The sequence below is a fragment of the Pagrus major genome, chromosome 19 (genome assembly GCF_040436345.1).
Source record: "Pagrus major chromosome 19, Pma_NU_1.0".
NCBI lineage: Eukaryota > Metazoa > Chordata > Actinopteri > Spariformes > Sparidae > Pagrus > Pagrus major.
In genome coordinates this window covers 2,741,488-2,763,204 of record NC_133233.1, presented here as the reverse complement: position 1 = coordinate 2,763,204, position 21,717 = coordinate 2,741,488, and the positions used below count along the sequence as shown (strand labels likewise).

Here is a 21,717-nt window from a genome sequence, read left to right as displayed (position 1 = left end):
CAACACACAGGATGTTATCAACACCTGACGGACACGGGTGAGCCGTTTTAGGCTCCGATTTTTGGACCCACTGCGAGACTCCGACCGTCTTATTTTATGTTTTTTTCCCCTGTTGATGTGTCGGGAGATGAGGAGCCTGATACATAATATGACAGAGGGTTGGTCAGTAAGTTAATCATTTAATAATTTCATGAAGACAAACTGGAATATTGTTTTGAGGTTTGCTGTCACCATTTGAGGGATCTGCTTTGAGTTAGTTAGTAAGGACTTTGAGTTTCAGGGACGCATTATTCCGCTGTTTGGTTCAGGAATTAAGGTTGAGGTGGACCATCTTGTTCTTCCAATGGTCACCATATGGGTGTATTCTTATTATATTTTTGTACTTTTATGTTAAGGTTTTGTCTATGTATGCGTGTATCACTGGGAAGCAGCTACATCAGGGCCTAGCTCACATTACACACTCACTCATACATTTAACAACTTCAGATCAGATGGCTAAGGCCATAAAACGATAAGTAATTGAATACTATGACTGAAATGCTTAAAGTGCTATCTTGGAATATTAAGGGGGCAAATCTTGCTATTAAGAGAAAGGAGCTTATTCTATATTTGAAACAAAAGAAAGTAGATCTCTGCTTTCTGCAAGAGACTCACCTAGATAAAGAAGAATCAACTAAATTACAAAGAGACTGGGTTGGTAAATTATTTTACAGTGCCTATTCATCTAATCAACGCCACGTTGGTATTCTAATTCGTTAAAATCTTAATATAAATATTCACAATCAGCTCTCGGACAGGGAGGGCAGATGGGTGGCTGTAGCCGCAGATCTTTTTGGTATCAGGTGCTCTATTATTAATATGTATGCTCCGAATTCAGATTCTCCTGACCTTTTATTAATATCTGTAACACAGTGAAAAATGGGGGACTCGTATGAAATAGCTGGGGGGGGTTTTAATCAGGTGAGAAACCTGGAAGTAGACAAATCAAACACCACAAATATAAGAACAGCAACACGGAAATCACAATTGGCAATTGATGTTCTAGGGGAGGAACTAGGATTAGTTGACATTTGGAGGCACCTACATCCCCAAGACATGATCCTATATGAGATACTGTAATTTAGTGACATGATACAGTATAGTATTATATGATAGGCCCCACTACAATAAAATGGGTGTATGAGTGAAAACATATATATATATACATATGAAATAAGAATGTAAAGAATAAACTTTGTGGTGACATTCAGTGACTAGTATACAGCCTGTATGCTACAAGGGTGCGTTGCTAGGAACGAATGTGTCGTACAAACCACCTGGCTGAATAAGTTACCCAAAGTTAGTGTCTACTTGATGAGATCCAACCATACACTTGTATGGGAAGATCAGTGTGATTGTGAAGTTTGTGTGAATGATAAGCCCATTGGAAGTTAAAGCACATCTGTCCCAGTGAGTCAATTGAAAACAGGAGGAACAAAACTGGGAAATTAAAAACTCTAGCTGACCGTCTTCCTCCATATACTGTCTCCATACCTACAGCACTTCCTTCAACGACACCTTCTCCACATGAGGTCAAGAACCCCAGGAAGAAGGGGGGAGGGGAACCAATACAACCTGACCTGTCAGCCCTGTCCCTATCCCCTAAAGAGACACAAATTAACCCTTCTTCTCCAAGAAAGACTTTTTCTCCAATAGCAGCTTCTGTTGACTACTGGTTGTGGAGTCAAGATCATAGAGGGGATGATGTTCCCTATATCAGCCGAACAAATTCAAGGAGGTTGCAGGAACTACCTGGCACCCAAAAGACTGGAAATGGGTGGGCCACAGCGTCCTGGACAAAGATGGCAGTCTGAACAGAAACAGCAAGAGTAGAAGGAGACTGGGTTCACATCCAACGCATCAATGAGAGTGCAACAGAACTGACAAAAAGACTGATGCTGCAGATGGGAAGGCTATGGGCATACATCATTTGATCATGCTACCCCTGAGCTTAATCAGCAAGAGGGACGAGATCCAGAAGAATCCTGGCCACATGCACCACCTAAAGGTGTCTGTTCATTCTCCAGCATTCCCCTTGACACAGCCAAAGGAGACAGTGGAGGAAGGTCAGAGTATTGAGCAACACATAGAGAAAAAAATATAGACACAAATAATGATAACACACACACACATAGACAGAGAGACAGAGAGAAACACTGATTTAGCATTCCTGTTCATCCTGACTCATAGTTCTGGGTTGCTTTCTCTTTCAATGGTAAGCTTTATTCTTGGATGAAGATGCCATAGGGTTTCTTCACCAGTCCAACTCTGTTTGCTATGGAGCTGAGAACTTGTTGCATTAGCAGCCATTGTGTGGTAGTGCTTTTGTTCAGTATATTGATCATTTGTATATGTGTTTTACGATACAGGGACATTGTCAAGAACTGAGACAGTTTCTCCACTTTGTTTTCTGGCAGAAAACGTACCTGAAGTTTAGAAGGACAAGTTGCAACTTATTTCACAAAATTTAATGCGCTGTTATACTCCGGAGGGATGAAAATTGCGTCCTTACCACATCCAGACTAGAGATGGGATTTATGGCTCTTTGAGGGGAGCCGGATCTTGGTGAGCCGTTCCTTTTAAAGAGCCGTTCAAAAAACTGGCTCATTTGACTGATTTTTATATTTATTAAGTTTTAAGAAGCCAGCCTGGTGGTAACTCATTTTATCTTGGAAATAATCACTGGGAGGTATGATGGGGTGAGATTTGGAACAAAATAATACAAAATTAGATATCCCACCAATATCTGAGTTTGAATTATTCTGAAATATTGATTATAACCTCATTTGACATGTGTGGACTAGATTTTAAAGTCTGATCTGGATTCACTGTAAATATTCCACAAGGTTGCACCATATCACTGTCTTCCACAAGAGAAAAGTGCATCCAAATGCTGCTCCGTTTCGTTTGGCTCATTTTGTCCAAACAACGACGTCAGGACACAACAGACTGACTGTCCTCATCCTAATTAAGACCGCTGCAGCTGCTCTGCTCTCCGAGGCAGGGGCAGTCACGTGTTTCTGTTTTTTTGTTGTTGTTTTTTTACGCAAAGGCAGCGTGCACAACTCAGGTGGCGTCATGCTACATTTGCATATCTAATAAGCACCATGCAGCTGGGCTGCGCTCCTCCCCATGTAACTTTTTTTCCCCTTCTGTTCTCTGTCTCACTCAGGGGAGGAGCAAAGGAGGAGCTTTTGTGTGCATCTGCATGAAACACACAGTGATATAAAAATAAATAAATTAAAAAAAGAACGGTTCCCAGCTGCGACTCGGTTCCCATCGTTCATGTTAACGAGCCGTTCAAAAGAATCGGTTCGTTCGTGAACGTCACAACACTAATCCAGACAATCTTAGATGTTCCAAAACTGTGAATGAGAAAAACAAACGACTGCCTAATTGGATTTAGCAGGCTATTGTTGTCCATGGATTCTTAATTTTGTGGAGATCTCCCAACCCTTGTATGACATCACACATGGGTGAAAACATTTGACCAAGACTGACTTTGACTGACTTTTGAGGCAGAGACAGCCTCTACTGACTTAAATCAAGCTTGATGCAATTTTTTGTTTTTGTTTAGGCCTACCAAACCCTAGAATTTGCGTAAAGATCACAAAATTGAAAAAAGAAAAAAATAGTACTCTTTCTGAATGTGGTGGTTTATGTCAAAACCCTTACTTAGCCCATGGTGGCAAACAGGGCCTAATAGGTCATTAATCAGAATAACTTTACACCACAGAGAGAGCTATGGTAAGATTGTGTAAGCAGTTGCTACTAAAGAAGTTATGGCCACAGCTGATATCACTATCTGTCCTCTAACTGTTAATGTTCTGCATGCTGTCTGCTCTTTTAACCATGAGTAACTACTCACCTAATCAAAGCATGGGTTTTGCACTAACAAATGTGCTACTAACAATGTCTCATGTCACTCTAAAACAATGTAGTGTCCTTAACCCATCAACTTTGCTCCCTACAGCTCAAGATGGAGGACCACATCCATGTCTGGCAGTGTTTGACTACCACAGGATGCATTTATTTGACACACCCCTCGTTAATCCTAACTTTGTCTTCTTTGTAGATGGTTCTGCTATGAGAAATCTGACCGATGATTCCCCTTGTGTCTCATATGCAATATGTAGTGACAATGCCATAGTTGAAAATGCTAAACTTCCTGTCTGCTCAGGCAGTTGAATATTTTGCAATAACTTGTGTTTTTTCATTCTAGAAACAGGACAGGACGTCACAGTTTACACTAACTTTCAATATGAATTAAATGTGTGTTATACTTCTACGCTTTATGGAAGAATCAAGGTTTCCTTACTTCTACAGGCAAACCTATAGCACATAAAGTCTCATCATTAACCTCTTATCTGCATTACTTCTACCTGTCTCTGTAGCGGTATGCAAATGTCAAGCTCATACAGGTTCTGTTGTCCCAGTGTCAAAGGCAGCTGCTCTGTCATCTGCCTCCCCCACTCTACAGATGCCTTTGTCTGTCCAACACCCTTAATGATGTCTCTTTGTTTCAAACAGGAGCTGATGTTTAAAAAACAACAACAACTCATCTAGCCTCATGGAGGGCCTCACAGTACTGCAAAAAGCTATATTCCCTTTTTGGCAAATCTGACTCATGGTCTTGACCATGTGTCAAAAGGGGGATGTTGGATATTGTAAATAGATTGTGGTATGCACCAGGTTGTTCAACTTTTGCTGAAAATCCTTGTAAGATATGTGTAATTGTGCAACCGACAATGTTGGCAGAGGTGTAGCCATGCCCCTGTCAGCCCATCCTAAACCTGACAGTCCTTTTGAGCATTTAATGATGGACTTTATTGAACCTTCTCCATGTAGGCCGGGGGTATAAATATTACCTTAGTATTGTTGACATGCTTCCAAAATTGATTGAGTGCTTCCCATGTAAAAATGCTACAGTTGCTCCAGTTTGCTCTCAGTAGCAATGGCTTTGTTTAGAAGTAATTCCATGTTAAGAGCCTTCGATCTAAATTAACTTGCGATAATTGGTCTCATTTTATGAATAATGTAATTCAAAGCTTCTCCGATAGCCTGTAGATAAACCTAAAAAAAAAACATTGTGCCTACCATCCAGCTAGTGGAAGTGCAGTGGAATATGCTAACCAGACCCTGAAAACAAAACTAACAAGATTAGTGGCAGAAACAAATTTATTAAGAGTTGAGGTTTTACCTCTTGCATTAATGTTTATGAGAGACCGCCCACATAAGACAACTCGATTGTCTCCTTATGAAATACTCATTGGCCGTCCTATGAGAATGATTAACAGCCTGTTTCCTCAAAACAGGTTAACTCTGACAGGAATGGATGATGACATGTTAAAATATTGTTGTGAGTTTAACTGTCTTGAAGCTTTTCTTCCCTCAGGTAAAAGCTGCCCCTCCTGAGCCTGACTCCACATCTAGCCGAGAGACCTGTGAATAACTCCAACTGTGTCTGTATAGCTGAGAGAGAAGCCTGAATCCAGATCCAGAAATCCCAGTGCAAACCTTTCTCCAGCAATTATTCTTCTGAAAAAAAGACAACCTAAACTGTGGGGAAAGTGATGAGGACTTCTGGTGAATGATCTTGGCTACAGTTCCAACGTTGGGTTGATCACCACAACTTTTGTAGACCAATCCTGATTTTCAGCCTAGCAGTGAGATGAGAGCTGTCCCTGCAAATCCAGAAGCCTGCAACAATTGGAATTCAAACATCCTCATATAGTCATACCTATCACACCACCGCTGATTCACTTGCAATCACCAGTCAAACTGATGTCATTATACTGATACTTATACACCCATCCATCACAGAAGGATGGCAATGGACTGTTATCAACAAGGGTGCAAGAAGACACAGAGAAGAAAAGTGACATTGGCATGCCAACTACACAAAGTCAAGTGACCTCAGAAGAAGATGACATAAGAACAACCACAATAGCACAGCTGATCAAGGAATACAACAAAAAAGAAGCACTAGTTTGAACAAAATGATTACAGATTTTTGGAGTTCAATGCTGATGAACTAATTGATTTGTTTTAATGTGTGTTGTTGTATTTTCTATGTACTGTAACGAAGAGTCATCATTTTTTAGGTCAAATTAAGTGATTTTTGTTGTCGTTGTTTGTTGTTGCTGGTTGTTGTTAATGGTCTTGTTTTATTTGAATTTTGATTGTAATTCTCAGAAATGTTGTGTTGACACTTTGTGTCAAAAGGGAGGAATGTGAGAAATTAAATAGTTTTCCATTCAGTAATCAATGTACTGTAAAGACCATATCAGGATGTGAGAGGAGGAGGGGATAATCCTCCTTAGGTGTAAGGGTCAAAAAGTCACGTGAAGAGCAATTCTCTCTGCCTGAGGTGTTTACAGGAAGGATGATAAGATGACATTTACATTTCAATAAAACAGCAAATGGTCACTGCCCTGGGAAAGACATGATCAAAACAAACACCGGGGGGTCATTGCTTTGGGAAGAAGTAATTCATGACTGTCATAAAGTATGCAACCACTGTATTTAAGGCAGAAACATTTGGAAGACTGGAGAGAACACTTTGGGTGTTCTCTCCATGCAGCATGTATTAAAGAGATCTGATTCATCACGCTGAGTCTACAATTCTTCTGAGATTTAGCAACTCTCAACCTCACAATGGAGAATTTCCACTACACAGGGAGTACACTTTTTACTCAAACCCACATACCTCCTATTCTAGAATCGACCATTTTTTTATATCTAAACAATTAGTGGGTTTGACTGTTAATGCATCAATTGGTAATATTGCATTGTCGGATCATGCCCCAGTGGAAATAGTGTTATGTTTTGCATCATCAGAAGCTCCTAGACCTAGAAGCCGTTGGTGACTTAACACCTCTCTGCTCCACAATGAAAAATCTTATAATTTTATAAGGAAAGAAATCCTGGAATATTGGCAATTTAATGAAGTGTCAATTTCTAATCCAGCTCTGGAGTGGGATGCATTTAAAGCCTGTTTGCGGGGCCGCTTGATACAACATTCTTCTTATTTGAAAAAACAAGCGATCAAAGGTCTACTTGAATTGGAGACAGAAATTAAAGCCCTTACGAAAATGCATGCATCCCAACCAAACCATGTGGTTCTTTCACAATTAAACAAACTCAGGTTTGAGTTGAACTCAATTCTGCAGAAAAAAGCAGAATTTGTACTGTTCCTCTGTAGGCAGAGGTACTATGAGCAAGGGTAAGCAGCAGGAAGGTTCTTGGCCCAAAGAGTAAAACAACAATATAATCGTTCATTAATAACCTCTGTAGAGGACGAGAAAGGGAGTTTAGTAACAGACACTGTGGAGATTAATGATGTATTTAGGGGATTTTATCAAAACTTGTATACCTCACAATGCACTACAGACCAGGATGACATAGATAATTTTTTGTCCCGGGTACATTTGCCGACCCTGTCCGAGGAAAAACAAAAGGAGATTGGGGGTGATATCAGATTAGAGAAGGTCCAACAAGCTATAAAAAGATTGAGCTCTGGGAAGTCACCAGGAGATGATGGCTTCCCTACAGATTTTTATAAAGAGTTCTCTGATATAATAGCACCAAGATTACTTATAGCATTTCTGGATGCACTGGAGAGGGGTAGGATGCCAGAAAGCATGCAATCTGCTGTAATAACACTTATACATAAAAAAGGCAAGAACCCACAGCGGTGTGGAAGTTATCACCCGGTTTAATAAACGTGGATGCCAAAATATTGGCCAAGGTTTTGGCTACAAGGCTGGAGGCACATTTACCCAGTCTTATTGATCTGGACCAAGTGGGTTTTATTAAAGGAAGGTCCTCGGCAGATAATGTACGTAGGTTATTACATTTGATCTGGCAAACTAGAAATAGCACTGAACCCACAATCGCTTTCTCTCTCGACACCGAGAAAGCGTTTGATAGAGTAGAATGGGGGTATTTGTTCAGGACGCTACACAGGCTTGGATTAGCCTCCCCATTTATTAATTGGGTTTAAATTGTTGTATTGTAACCCCAGGGCCTCAGTGTTAACTAATGGCAGGTTATCATCGTGTTTTTCTCTTTATAGGGGCACAAAGCAGGGATGTCCACTAATTTTTGCATTGGCCCTGGAGCCTTTAGCAGCTGCTATTAGAAATAATGCAAACATCAAGGGCATTCAAGCAGGAAAAACAGAACATAAACTATTGTCATACGCAGACGACGTATTAATACTGACCACAAATCTGGAAACAGCTGTACCTCATATTTTGGCATCGATTGACTCATTCTCTGTTATCTCAGGGTACAAAGTAAATTGGGGAAAATCAGAGGCAATGCCCTTGTCTAGGATGTGTCCACCAGATATTAGTAAACTGGCAGTTTAATTGGCTTCCTTCAGGTTTAGTGTATTTGGGCATCAAGCTTACCCCAGGCCTTAAAAACATGATGACAGAAAACCTCCTCCCCCTTATACAGAAACTCGAGAGCACTTTACAAAACTGGTCTAAATTAGGGTTATCTCTGTTGGCATCCTTATTAGCATCCTTAAAATGATAACCATTCCACAGATCAACTATATTACATACATGTTACCTCTAAGTTTCCCTCCCTTATTACTAAAAAGGTTCAATAAGGCTGTAGATACTTTTCTATGGGCAGGCAAAATATCTCTTTTTAACAGAACAAAGGTGTATGCTGCTAAGGAGGATGGAGGTCTGAGTCTACCAAAAGTGGACTGGTACGACTACGCCTTTTCCCTTAGTCAGCTGTCTAAGATTCATATTTTAGGAGATCAGGTTCCAGGTTGGGTGCCGATTGAGAAGGAGCTTACTGAACCTTTCCCAATACAGGCTTTCATATCACAAACGGGGAGAAATCCCATTTAAGAACCCATTGTTGGAGTTTGCGAGGGAAACTTGGAGAGTATCACACCAGGTTGCAGGGCTGAAGCCCTCTTTTACTAAGAGGACATGTCTTTGGCATAATAAGCTATTAAAAGTGGGTAAAAAAATTATCTATTGGAAGACATGGGTGGAGGCGGGAATTTGTATTTATTGGGGATGTTTTTGAGGGCGATGTTTTTATGTCTTTTGAACAGATATTGGCCAAATACAAAGTTCCAAAAAAGGACTTTTGGAAATATCTTCAATTAAGAAACTGTATTATGTCTACAAAGAGGAAACTTCCACTTATGTCTTGAACAGCGATACAGGAAATATTTCAAGGTAGCCAGTTGGTTAAGGGCGGTGCATCTAAATTTTACAGTCTTATGAAACGATCTCACCCACCAAAACTTGACGGTCTCAGGAGAGCTTGGGAGGAGGATATTGGAGGGGGAATAGCTATGGAGACATGGGAGGAAATTGTTGGGTCCTGGTATAAGACATCAAGGGAAGTCCAGACAAGGTTAATTACATATAAAGTTATTAATAGGAGCTATTGGACTCCCAGTAAGATGGCACGATTAAAATTACAGGACTCAGATATATGCTGGAGATGTAATAGGAGCAGAGGCACACTCATGATGAATATTATAACGTTTCTAAATAATGTACTCAGGACAGAGTTACTACAGAGCCCTGCACTCTGCATATTAGATATATTAAGAGATCTATCAGCTCAACAGACTCTATGGTGCAGACTGGCCCTTTCCACAGGTTGCAGGATTGTACTAAGACACTAGAAAACAAAAACATTATCCCATTTAATGAATGGTTAACAGAGATGACCAAGATAGCCAATTATGAACAGTTGATTTTTAAAGTGAACAACAAACAAGATGTGTTTTGGAAAATTTGGGGGCCCTACATGAACACAGTGCTGAATGGCTAACTAGGATGAAGGGTCATAATACTGTATGAGTGATTGAGATGGATGGACATTGAAAATGCTTACCTGTGTTTACCTTTATTTTATTTGTTTTGTATTATCTTATTTTAGCTTGTTTGTTTTTTTATTTTTTGTATCTTTGTGGATGCTTGTGTTGTTGTAAATGTTAAATTCAAAAGGAAATAAAAAAGTGAATTACAAAAAACAGTTTTTAAAAGTGCTAACATTTGAAATACATGATCTAAAACTGTGATTATTTGTTCACATAACATTTACAACACCCCTTTCACATTGGCCAAAAAAACATACTAACATCTGGCTTTTGTCTTCGATGGAAAAAGGTACAATTGGCATTCATTCCCGGTCAAATGACTCAGCTGTGCACTAATCATGCTGTTTAATCAGCATATTAATATGCCACACCTGTCCTGTACTCACTAACACAGATTTAAACACATTTGTTTGAGAAATCAACCTTCTGTGTGCACAGAGAAAGGCTCACATCTTTTACTTCAACTAAAGAAAAATGGGAGCAACCATAAACGAGTTGCATTCATATTTTTGTAGAATGTACTTAATCAACATTTTATGTGTGAAATGTCATTGCGAAAGGGATCACCCATAGTGAAGAACCCACAGAGAATTATCGTCTGAATCTACAGCTCCCCTTGGCTTGACATAGCTTTTAGTGAGTGTCAGCTCAGTATTAGAGAGCCAGATTTTTCTCTCAGGAGTTGGTAGAGACAAACAGAGCAAGTTTACAGGAACATTATTCAGAAATTGGCATTTTGTGTGATGTGGTGCCCCCCAACAGTCTTAAATACAAATATCAGATCTGTAACAATTTGTCAGATGTAATGTAGGTGCTAACTACAAACAATACTCATCACATCATAACAATGATATGTCTTGAAAAGTTGTATCTTGAAGTAAACATGTATGTAATGCTGTGATTCTAGACTCTCACTGAAGTTACATAGTGCATAAAGAAGAGATGGGGGCAGAGTGGCTATGACAGACACTCCAATTACACTATTACAAGACAATGTATCCTCACAATGACTTTGTTACTTATTATTTGTTATTTTAAGGTAAAAAAACAAACAAACATTGCTTTAATGTTGATAGAGGACAACTAAAGACCATTACATCTGTTTTTTTGCTTGCTTACAAATAATTTCATTTCATCATTTTCATTTTACCTTTCAATTTATGTTTAAACTTTTTTTTACCCTCTCAGTGTAGTTATGAAGTCATCAGTGATATTGGTGAGTTTAGGTGTCTGCACATGGCCCAACAGCCACCCCAGCCATAGTCTGTTCACCATGCTGCTGTCTGGCAAAAGATACAGAAGTAACCATAGCTGTACCACCAGACTACAGAGCAGCTTCTTTCCTAAGGCTGTGACACTCCTGAACTCATCCTCAACATTTCACCATGAATAGTTTATTTTCTGACTGGATTATTATTTATTAATTAGATTGTATAGTTTCTGGGTTTTTTTGTGTGTATGTAGCTAAGGGAATTACAACAGATATTTAATTATACTGTACAGTCTTGTATTGCAAAACAACAATTAAATGTATCTTGAATCATGAATTAAAAGTCCTCCTATTGCATTAAAAAAAAGGTGACTTATACCCATAGATGGTACACCCATCTGCAGTACACAGACCAAAATTGGCTGTCCATTCATGGTTATTTCAAAGCATTATTTTTAAATCTGTGATACTTGAAAGATTTAAACAAAAAATACAAGCTGCTTCAATTGCACTGTTTGTTTTATACTCAAGCACATACCCATATCTGTGTACATTTTACAATTATAGGCTACAGATAAAATGAATGCATACAGGGTCTAATACATTTGATATAATGATTGTGTATCTTTAGTGTTAATCATGAATCCACCAAATCTAATGCACTTGGCCCCTGATCTTTGGTCCTCTCCAAACTGCTGTGTCTGCTTACTAACTTGTTAATCATTTACTGTCTCATATGAGTAGCAGCCAGCTTTTAGTTTGTGTGAAGATGATGATACGTTTAAATGAAACATGTACTGGAGTGACTATTTTCTGACTGGAGTGACGTCTACTACTACGTCTACTGGAGTACAACCATAATAAAGCCATACCTTATAGATTAGAACAGAATCACCAAATAATCATGCCAGGATTACCAGAATATTTTAGAACTGGGATTAGCAGGTACAATGGTTGGTACCGATTCTTGAGACTTCAACAAAAACATGTCCCACTAAGTAAAGTGCTAATTCTGTTGAAAATAAATAACATTTTCTTGTTTAAAGTAATCATGGTTGATCATATGTGTATCTTTTGCGTGTGTAAGTGTAACATTTTTACATACAGTTGCAATCGGAAATATTTAACATGCAAAAATGCCGACAGGATGACCTGATGAAGGCCAGGACAAGTGCTTCAGTGGCAACTATTGCACGATCACTGAACAAACAAGGACTTCATGGCCAGACACCAAGACGCACTCCACTCTTGACCACAAGGAACATCAAAGGTCGACTGCAATATGCCAGGAGGAATTTGGATAAGACTGCAGAATTTTGGGAGACAGTTCTATGGACAGATGAAACTAAACTGGAACTGTTTGGACACATGGACCAGCAGTATGTCTGGCATGAGAAAGGCCAGGCTTATGACCAGAAGAATACCATCCCCATGGTCAAGCATGGAGGTGGGTCACTAATGATGTGGGGATGTTTTTCTGCTGCAGGAACTGGAAATCTTGACCGTGTATCTGGCATCATGGATTCTCAGAAATACCAGGCCATTTTAAGGAGGAATGTGATGCCTACTGTTGACAAATTGAACCTTGGTGATCATTGGACTGTCCAGCAAGACAATGATCCCAAGCACACCTCCAAATCAACCAAAGCTTGGTTGAGAAATATATCCTGGAATATCCTTGAGTGGCCTTCTCAGTCACCAGATTTGAGCCCTATTGAAAATCTTTGGTGGGATTTAAAGAAGGCAGTTGCAGCACATAGCCAAGCCATCAAACATCAATGAGCTAGAGGCTTTTGCACATGAAGAATGGGCATAGATTCCAATAGAAAGGTGTAGGAAGCTCGTCAGCACTTACCAAAAACACTTATTGGCAGTTATAAAGGCTAAATGATGCTCCACAAAGTACTGAAGCTGGGGGTTGAATATTAATGCACATGTACCTTCTGTGAAAAGATTTAAAATGAAAAATTACTCAAATATATCAATAAATGTTTTATTTTGTTGTTTAATGAGGCTTTTTGTCATATATTTTCATTAACCTTGATTCACATCGCTATAATGTCTCTTGAGGTGAAGGGGTTGAATATTTCCGATTGCAACTGTATGTTAGTCTATAATTTTATAATTTATATGATTACATGTCAGTCCAGTTCCCACAAAACCAGTTGTCCCAAAAAAAGAGAACATTTCAATTTAATAAAAACTGTATAAAAATCATTATATAATGCATAATATGTATAATACATATTCCAGATGAAAGAGTAGAATTGAAACATTTTAAAACTAAAAGCAGTGAATTTTCAACAATATTTATTCTTATTTTGTGGTTAGTCAAAATGTGTCTCAAGTTTTTGTCAGCGCTGTCAGATATTTATGAAAAAGCAATGAAATCAGGGACCCACATAGTCAACTATATTCCTGAGGACCCCCTTCCCGGCCTTTATGTTTGCTTAATGCAACAAGGTCAAAAAAGCTGCTAGAAGTTTGGTAATTTTTCTGTAATTTTTTACATATTTAATGCTGTGTCAACCGTCACAACCATGACATGTCAACACCGTCTCTTTTTTATTGAAAAGATTATTTTAAGTAATGACATAAGTGTATTCATTTTAATAAGAAGTTTCTTGGAGTGATCACCATCAGACATCAACTGTCTGCTGTCTGACAGTGTTGAGAAAAACATTAGCATGGAGCTTTGAATTTAATTTAGGATCACAATAAACAGTAACATGTCTTGTCATGTTTCATGTTAAACTCTTTTTTATGATATACACGATTTCTCCTTCATTTCTTACACAAACATGCCTACGTATCCCAACATGAATGTGACCCCCACTATAAATTAATTTAGTTCCACCATTCACAACCATTTTATAAAATTTGAGGCCTCAGTCATCACATTAAGCTCCATGTCAACACCGTCGGGTCTGAGTCACCACCGTCAGATGGTCTTTTTGTTAATTTTGTTTTCAATTCATTTGTTTACTACAGAGCCCTGTGAGGTGACATGGATGTATTTTTTGTTTTTTGTTTTTTAAATTTAGTCGCATCTTGAATGCAATGCACTCCCGCTCTGGCTCGATCAGTCAGCAGTCACTTGTCAACTGCATTTCGGAGCCTCAGAAGGAAGACTGAAGGAAGTTAACATGTGTTTAGTGTGAAAGCCAAGAGTATGTGAGAGTATGAGTATGTGTGAGAATCTTGTGGAAAGGTGAAGGTCTTTTACTAATTGTAAATTTTCTGTCACAACTTCCACATGGATATGATCAGTAGGCGATTTGAGGGGGGATGAGGGGGGATGCCGTCCCCCTTGTTAACCTGCCATCACTCTCCATCCCCCAGTAGCAGAAAGTGTGTTACAAATCACTAGCGGCCGCGATCAGCTCCGGCGCACAGTAGGGTCAAACCGTGCACGGCTGCTTTGCGTTCCGGCTGCCTGGTCGATTTTTGACGGAAGCTGCAACAAGCTGCACAGAGCAGATCGCGCCGGCAGGAAGTCAGAGACACAGGAACGACATAGAGCATCCGGTCAACTTTCAAAATAAAACACCCTGTGCAGACTCCCGATTGTATAAAAACGAAAGATAGCCAGAGCAACAAAATCTGAGCAAGTCAACAAAATCGGGCAGGTAAAAGGCTCGGTTCTGAAACGTTCCCGCTGGGTTCTCTTTATACATTCATGGTATGATGCCATGCGGAGGGCGGAACAAAACCTGTAGCAGACGCGACGTCATAGAGCAGCTTCCGGTGGATTCCCAGCACGTCTCATGTAGAGGAGCACAAGTTTGCTTGTTCTAAAACTAAAATGTTACTTTTTGTAAGTGTTTTTAGTGTCTGTTCAGAACATGGTGGCTCATGTTATGTTGGTAATTGTCACTTTTGTGCTGGTTTATAGTTTAACCATTAGTGAGGTAGCTGTTACATTTCCTGACACCAGCTGTTTTACCCCGTTGAAGCGCGCTCTGCTGGACAAACTATGTCATTACACCAATTTTAAATTAGCCCAAGCATGTTTTTCTGCATTATAGCTTTTAAATATAAGGTTTCATATCGGTGCATATTAGACAATATATACACCGATACTGATATATCTGTGAGAGGCTAATATCGGCTGATAAAATCAGCCTACTGATGAATCGGTCAGGCTCTACTACTTTGTAGAGATGGGATTTATGGCTCTTTGAGGGGAGCCGGATCTCGGTGAGCCGTTCCTTTTAAAGAGCCGTTCAAAAAACTGGCTCATTTGACTGATTTTTATATTTATTAAGTTTTAAGAAGCCAGCCTGGTGGTAACTCATTTTATCTTGGAAATAATCACTGGGAGGTAAGATGGGGTGAGATTTGGAACAAAATAATACAAAATTAGATATCCCACCAATATCTGAGTTTGAATTATTCTGAAATATTGATTATAACCTCATTTGACATGTGTGGACTAGATTTTAAAGTCTGATCTGGATTCATTGTAAATATTCCACAAGGTTGCACCATATCACTCTGCTTTGGCAGTGACATCACTATTGCCTGAGTCAGTTGGCTCTCTTCTCACCTCTGCCACTTTCACTGTTGGGTGTTGTGTTTTCAAGTGTCTATGCAAATTATTTGTTGAACCAGACTTAAAAGAAATATTTTTCTGACAAATATTGCATTTTGCCTTACTGTCTTCCACAAGAGAAAAGTGCATCCAAATGCTCCTCCGTTTCCTTTGGCTCATTTTGTCCAAACAACGACGTCAGACACAGGACAGACTGACTGTCCTCCTCCTAATTAAGACCGCTGCAGCTGCTCTGCCCTCCGAGGCAGGGGCAGTCACGTGTTTCTGTTTTGTTTTTTTTACGCAAAGGCAGCGTGCACAACTCAGGTGGCGTCATGCTATATTTGCATATCTAATAAGCACAGTGCAGCTGAGCTGCGCTCCTCCACATGTAACTTTTTTTTCCCTCCTGTTCTCTGTCCCACTCAGGGGAGGAGCTTTTGTGTGCATCTGCGTCAAACACAGTGATGTATATATATATATATATATATATATATATATATATATATATATATATATATACATATATATATATATATATATATATATATATATATATATATATATATATATATATATATATATATACATATATTTATATTTATAAAAAGAACGGTTCCCAGCTGCGACTCGGTTCCCATTGTTCATGTTAACGAGCCGTTCAAAAGAATCGGTTCATTCGTGAACGTCACAACACTACTATTTTGCACTTTGTTCATTTTGTGTCCTTCAAGGAATTTAGATGGTAAAAAATTCCAAGGGGTCATGTAACTTAAAATGACCCTGCTTGTAGTGTATTGTGAGAAACATGAGAAAACCCTGCCTGAATAAACTCAGTCCACTGCATATTTAGAGGTGTATTTACTCATTACCTTAATACAGTTATAAAAAGACAATTGTAGCAGGGAGAGAAGGAAGATAACTGGATAAAATGGAATTGTAGAATTAGAAATGTCACAGTTATGGTTAAGGCATCAACAATGTCCTTTGGGAGGTGTACATAGGTGTGTCGGGCAGGGTGGTGCTCCCATTGAGCCACCACCCCTGTTAAAAATTAACAAATCACCTACTGGATATGATACTACCATATATGCCCTTGCAGTTATTGTTAATCATTTCTCCTAATTGGCAGTAGTCACTGCTGCAACTCGTCCATCAACATGGCTAGCAAAAAGTCACCTGGACACTCATTGTGGATCGTCAAAATACCTATTACATGTACCTAATAACATTACACAATAATGATACACTTGATTAACCTCTCATACCTTAACTGAAGGTAAGAATTACTAAATCGCACATTTAACAGAATATGGTATAGATATAATACTTTATCAGCTCTGAATCTTATTAGCTATTTGTGGTGTCTGACAGTGTTAACAAAAAGTAAGTAATGACAGGGGAAAAAAAGCATATTTAATGAAAAAAGCACCAACTCTGGAGGTTGCACCAAAATATGGCATGATTGGTGAGACCTTGTTTTATAGACATATAACTTTAGATTTCTTAATACTTAATTTTTTTCTTTTCAAAATTGAAAATCAGTGTTGGACAACAAACTCTGTTCAGGAACTGGAAAATGACTGAAGTGACTGTTTATGAACATGTGACTTTCATAAAAAAGTTTTCTTACATACGTATGTATCTCCATAGTGGGACTGAAACACATTTGTACGTTATGGCCAGAATTCAAAGGACGACAACTTCACAACGAGCAAGTTATAAAAAATAAATGAAACAATGAACTTGTATCCGCCCAGCCGATTTCTCCTATTCTGCATGTTATTTTTTTATGAGAATAAATCACATAACATGAAGGTATTGATTAATTATTACAGAACGTTTTTTATGGGGATATTATCCTTCAAAATATAGTTTGTATTTATTATCCCAAATCAGGTAGCGTCATAAAGGTGTTTGTTTAAATTCGTTTTCAGGTGATTAGATTTGTATTTGTTTTTTCAAATAAACTCCTCACATATAATAGGTTGGAGGTGATTGTTCAATTTATGTTGCACAAAGGTACCAAATTCAAACAGTTTCTGCTGTTATATCCTTCTGCCATCGAAGTCGCAGTTTCTAATTTCTCCAGATTTATGTGTGTAGGCATGGGTCTGAGACTGTGGAGCACCCCACCTCTCCTGTCATTTTTAAAAAATATATAATTCCTAACTCCAAACTCTGCTTAGAAAAAGTGCTGTACACCTTCTTTTGTTCGTGCACGTTTATAAATAAGGCCTCTGAACAGCGCTTATGACCCACATGATTATTGTCCCATCAAGTGTGCTTGTTAGTAATGGAAAAAGTTTACACTTACCTGATTTAAAAGTTGTGTGAGGTCTTCATTATCCACTTTTACCCGTCCTGATGCTGACGTCTGAAAGCGGATCTCTTTATTGAAACCAGTTGTGAAGACAAGGTGACCATTCTCTGACACCATACGAGGCCTACAGGGTCAAATCACCAAAATTCAAAAATATATTTGGAAAGGGAAATTGTATTTTGGTCAATAGTGGTTATAGGCAAGGAATAGGTGTACAAAAAATACACATCAGGAGTCCCGCTATGATCATCATATAGTCAGAGATTGTATTATTTTCTTATATATATTATTTCTCTTATTTCCAGTTCAAATAAACGCTCACAAATTTCCCTGGAGTTCTACTGGAAGTCAGGGATGAGTTTGTTAAACAAAACAAGCTCTGTAGGGTAAAACAAATATATTATACTACACAAATAAAAATACACCAAAAGTTGACAGTGTGCAGCATAACATTTTAGAGGTGAGATATTGCATAAGACTAATTGTGAAACTATTTTGGCTTTTGGCAGACCTTATTCTGTACGTGATTTAAAAACTGAAAGAAACATTGAAAATATAGTCAGGGAGAAGTATTAGTATTACACATTTCTTATCTACTGACCAGCTGCACATAAACTGAAGTGCCTTTTTAAGTCTGCATGTAATAAGACAATATCTTAAATAAGTAATAATATTTTTTTTTCCATCACTATATGAATCATCCCTCTGTTTGATCTCTAGAAACCCAAACTCACTGGTCATTGCTAATGTTCCTCTTGTTTCGTCCTTGTGCTGTGTCCCTTGGCTCTCCTTGCAGCCCTACCAGAAGGAAAATGAGTATGAAAGACAGCCACAAGAGCCGCAGTGTCAGCGCCATAGAGAAGAGATGTGTTGCCTGGACACTGGAAACAACTTAACTGGGGTTTGATGTGCCTCCACACTCTAATTTTCACTGCCAAGACTTTGACCTGACAGTACAACCATGAAGTGCCCCTCATTTTACTAAAGCTGGTTAACTTTATGTGACAATGGACCCTCACATGATTGTAGGAGATGAGTAACCTGCTTTGTGTGACTTTGCTTGTGCTTTGCAGATATCAGAAGTGGGTTGCCACTGTGAGATGAATTATTAGCTAAAAAATGTTTTCATAAAAGTTTGTTTTACAAAATCTTGCCTTCAGTGTCATTTAAAACGTTTTTAATAAAAATATTGTGAATTATATGTACTATAGTCACATCATAAACTTCAACACTGTAACAAACTTAGTGGACTTGTGAAATCTCATCCAAATGATTCTGACTAAATTGTAGGCGCAATTTCCTGGTGCACTGTAGCAACCATCTATATTTCAAAACTTTAATTAATTAGTTTAAAATATTCACTTACAATCCAGTCAATTTAGCAGAATAGTCCAGTGTCATCAAAAAGATAAAGTAGGGGCTTGATCAGAGGGGCCCTATAGCAACCACTTAAAATCCTCAGTTGTCAGCTGTGAAATTCTCAACATCACTATTCCTAGTAACATTCTTAATCATGCATTATTTGTCATTATTACTTTTACGTTTTTTTTTATATTTTATTATTAAAAGCATTATGTGTTGGATTTAAATTGTTCTTAAACATCCAACTTGATATAATAAGTATAAGGCTTGTTCAGTTGTACTCATTTGAGGCTTGGCCTATTGTAGTCCAAGACTAAAATGTATACAATGTACAAAGTGCAATGTATATAACCATCAGCATATTTACTCACCTGACATCTTTTCTATAAACACACACACACACACACACACACACACACACACACACACACACACACACACACACACACACAGAGGAAGTTAGTGATTTTCTCATGTGAGAATCATGTGAGATGGCCAATGAAGTTTAACAACTTTACAAAGTTTAGGTGTTTTGTGATGTTTATATGTAAATCATTTCATATTATATAATCATTTACAAACATAGCATACACACAAAATGGGGCCCACACAAAAGCTGTGATCTATAAAAACAAACTTGAGAATGTGCGCACCTGTAAGTAAACTCTGACCCATTCATGCAAACATTTTGGAAGCAAGGCCAGGTGGTGAATTGAAGCAGAATGTAGAAATAAAATTTGAGAGGCATTATTCTGTGCATAATAATACATCTCACAATTGACTTCACTTCATATCAAATGTTAATCATAGATCCATGTTATCATTAACATTCAAACCATCAGTTGTACTAAAGGATATTTATTCAATAAAAATGTTTATACGTGAAAGATATGTCAATTTCAAATCTGAAATCAATATTTTGCAGTCAGCGCTGTCTCACCATCACTGTGAGTCCTAATCATTAGCCGTTTTCACCATAACTAAACTTAAATAAAGAAATTAATTGTTTTCACGCATCAAACCTCCATTTTCAAATGGTAGCTCAGGGATAAAATTGATTGTCGAGATCATTTTGGCAAGTGGAACAGTCAGCCTAATCGCTGTTAACATATAAATACTGTGGTTCCACTTTTGCGTAATGCTGCATTGCATGGACTCTGAATGTGGTGTAAGTAATCAGATCTAAAATAGTGTCCTCAATGCATTCTGGGGTGTTCACACCTGTACTTTGAGCTGTTTACTTGTTATCACATCATCCAGGACACATGTTGATACAAAGTGTGAACAGGGCCTTCGATGTTGTCCAAACCAGCCCTCACTTAGTGTGGCTATTACTGGTCTGCCTATGATTCAGTAATGAACATTCTAGCAGATTTAAAGGGATAGTTCGGATTTTTTGACATGAAGTTGTATGACATCCTCACCATCAGTGTCGTGCATCAGCAGTGACTTTTCCCCCACTGCGTCCTGTGAGCCGAGGTCTGTCCCACTGTTGTTGCTGAAGAAAGTAGTTACGGCTAGTTTGCGGGGTCACGAAGATAAAGCGTTGTGCTTCAAAAATCAATATCCGTTCAAAAGAGTAAAACATTTGCATCACAAAATCGTTAACGACAAAAAAGTCAGACCTCACGATCACCTGGCACTACTTTCCCTCCCTTCGTATCACTGCGCGCTTCCGCCTGTTGACACACGGCACCGCTCCGTCAGCTGTTTCACGGTGTCCATCAATTATCTGAGTAAAGATGTCCAGATGTATTGACCTCTAGCATGCCATATATATAATACTTTCCCTGGTTGTAAAGTTAGTTACATTGCTCTTCTCTTTTTCACATTCATTCATGTTGTGGTTCTACATTAAATGTTGTATGTTGTAGGTCTATATCGAGTACCTCTGCATTCTGCTCATATCATGCTTGTTTAGTAAATGATAGGACAGCATCATTATATTCATATAAGGATTTATAGGATATGTAATATAAATTGGATTATTTATTTTAGGACATTTTGTAGGAAAGATAATAAAGTCCGAGATGGAAAATGCCAAGGCCCGAATTTGACCCACTGTTCATACTGTCACCCAAGTGAAGATCAGATATTAGCTGCTTGACCTAGCTTTATATCTTCATTGTAACTGCTTACACAAGAATTTTTCTTTCCAGATCCGTGAGTGTCAGAGGGTATGCGCAACATCAATATCATCTTCAGAGTATGTATGCATCAGCTCTGTGCTGACAACCATAAACTGGCAGTTTATGGTTGTCAGCACAGAGCTGTTGTTGTGATTGCACTGACTTGTTCCTGTTGCTACTACAATATAACAAGTTAAGGAATACGTTTGCACATGTGTGGAATGCATCATCCAAGCCGACTCCAGAAAG

At 38.5% G+C, this 21,717-nt stretch overlaps 1 protein-coding gene across 1 annotated transcript in view; it reads right to left on the bottom strand.

Annotated features, from left to right (window-relative positions):
• cubn (cubilin (intrinsic factor-cobalamin receptor)) overlaps positions 1–18,833 on the bottom strand; it is a 195,216-nt gene extending 176,383 nt beyond the window's left edge. The window contains exons 1-2 of the mRNA XM_073488362.1: positions 18,712–18,833; positions 17,972–18,101 (exon numbers count right to left, since the gene is read on the bottom strand). Of these exons, the coding sequence (XP_073344463.1) occupies positions 17,972–18,101; positions 18,712–18,833 (252 nt within the window). The remainder of the gene's footprint in view (positions 1–17,971; positions 18,102–18,711) is intronic.
• Between the last annotated feature and the right edge of the window lie 2,884 nt (positions 18,834–21,717).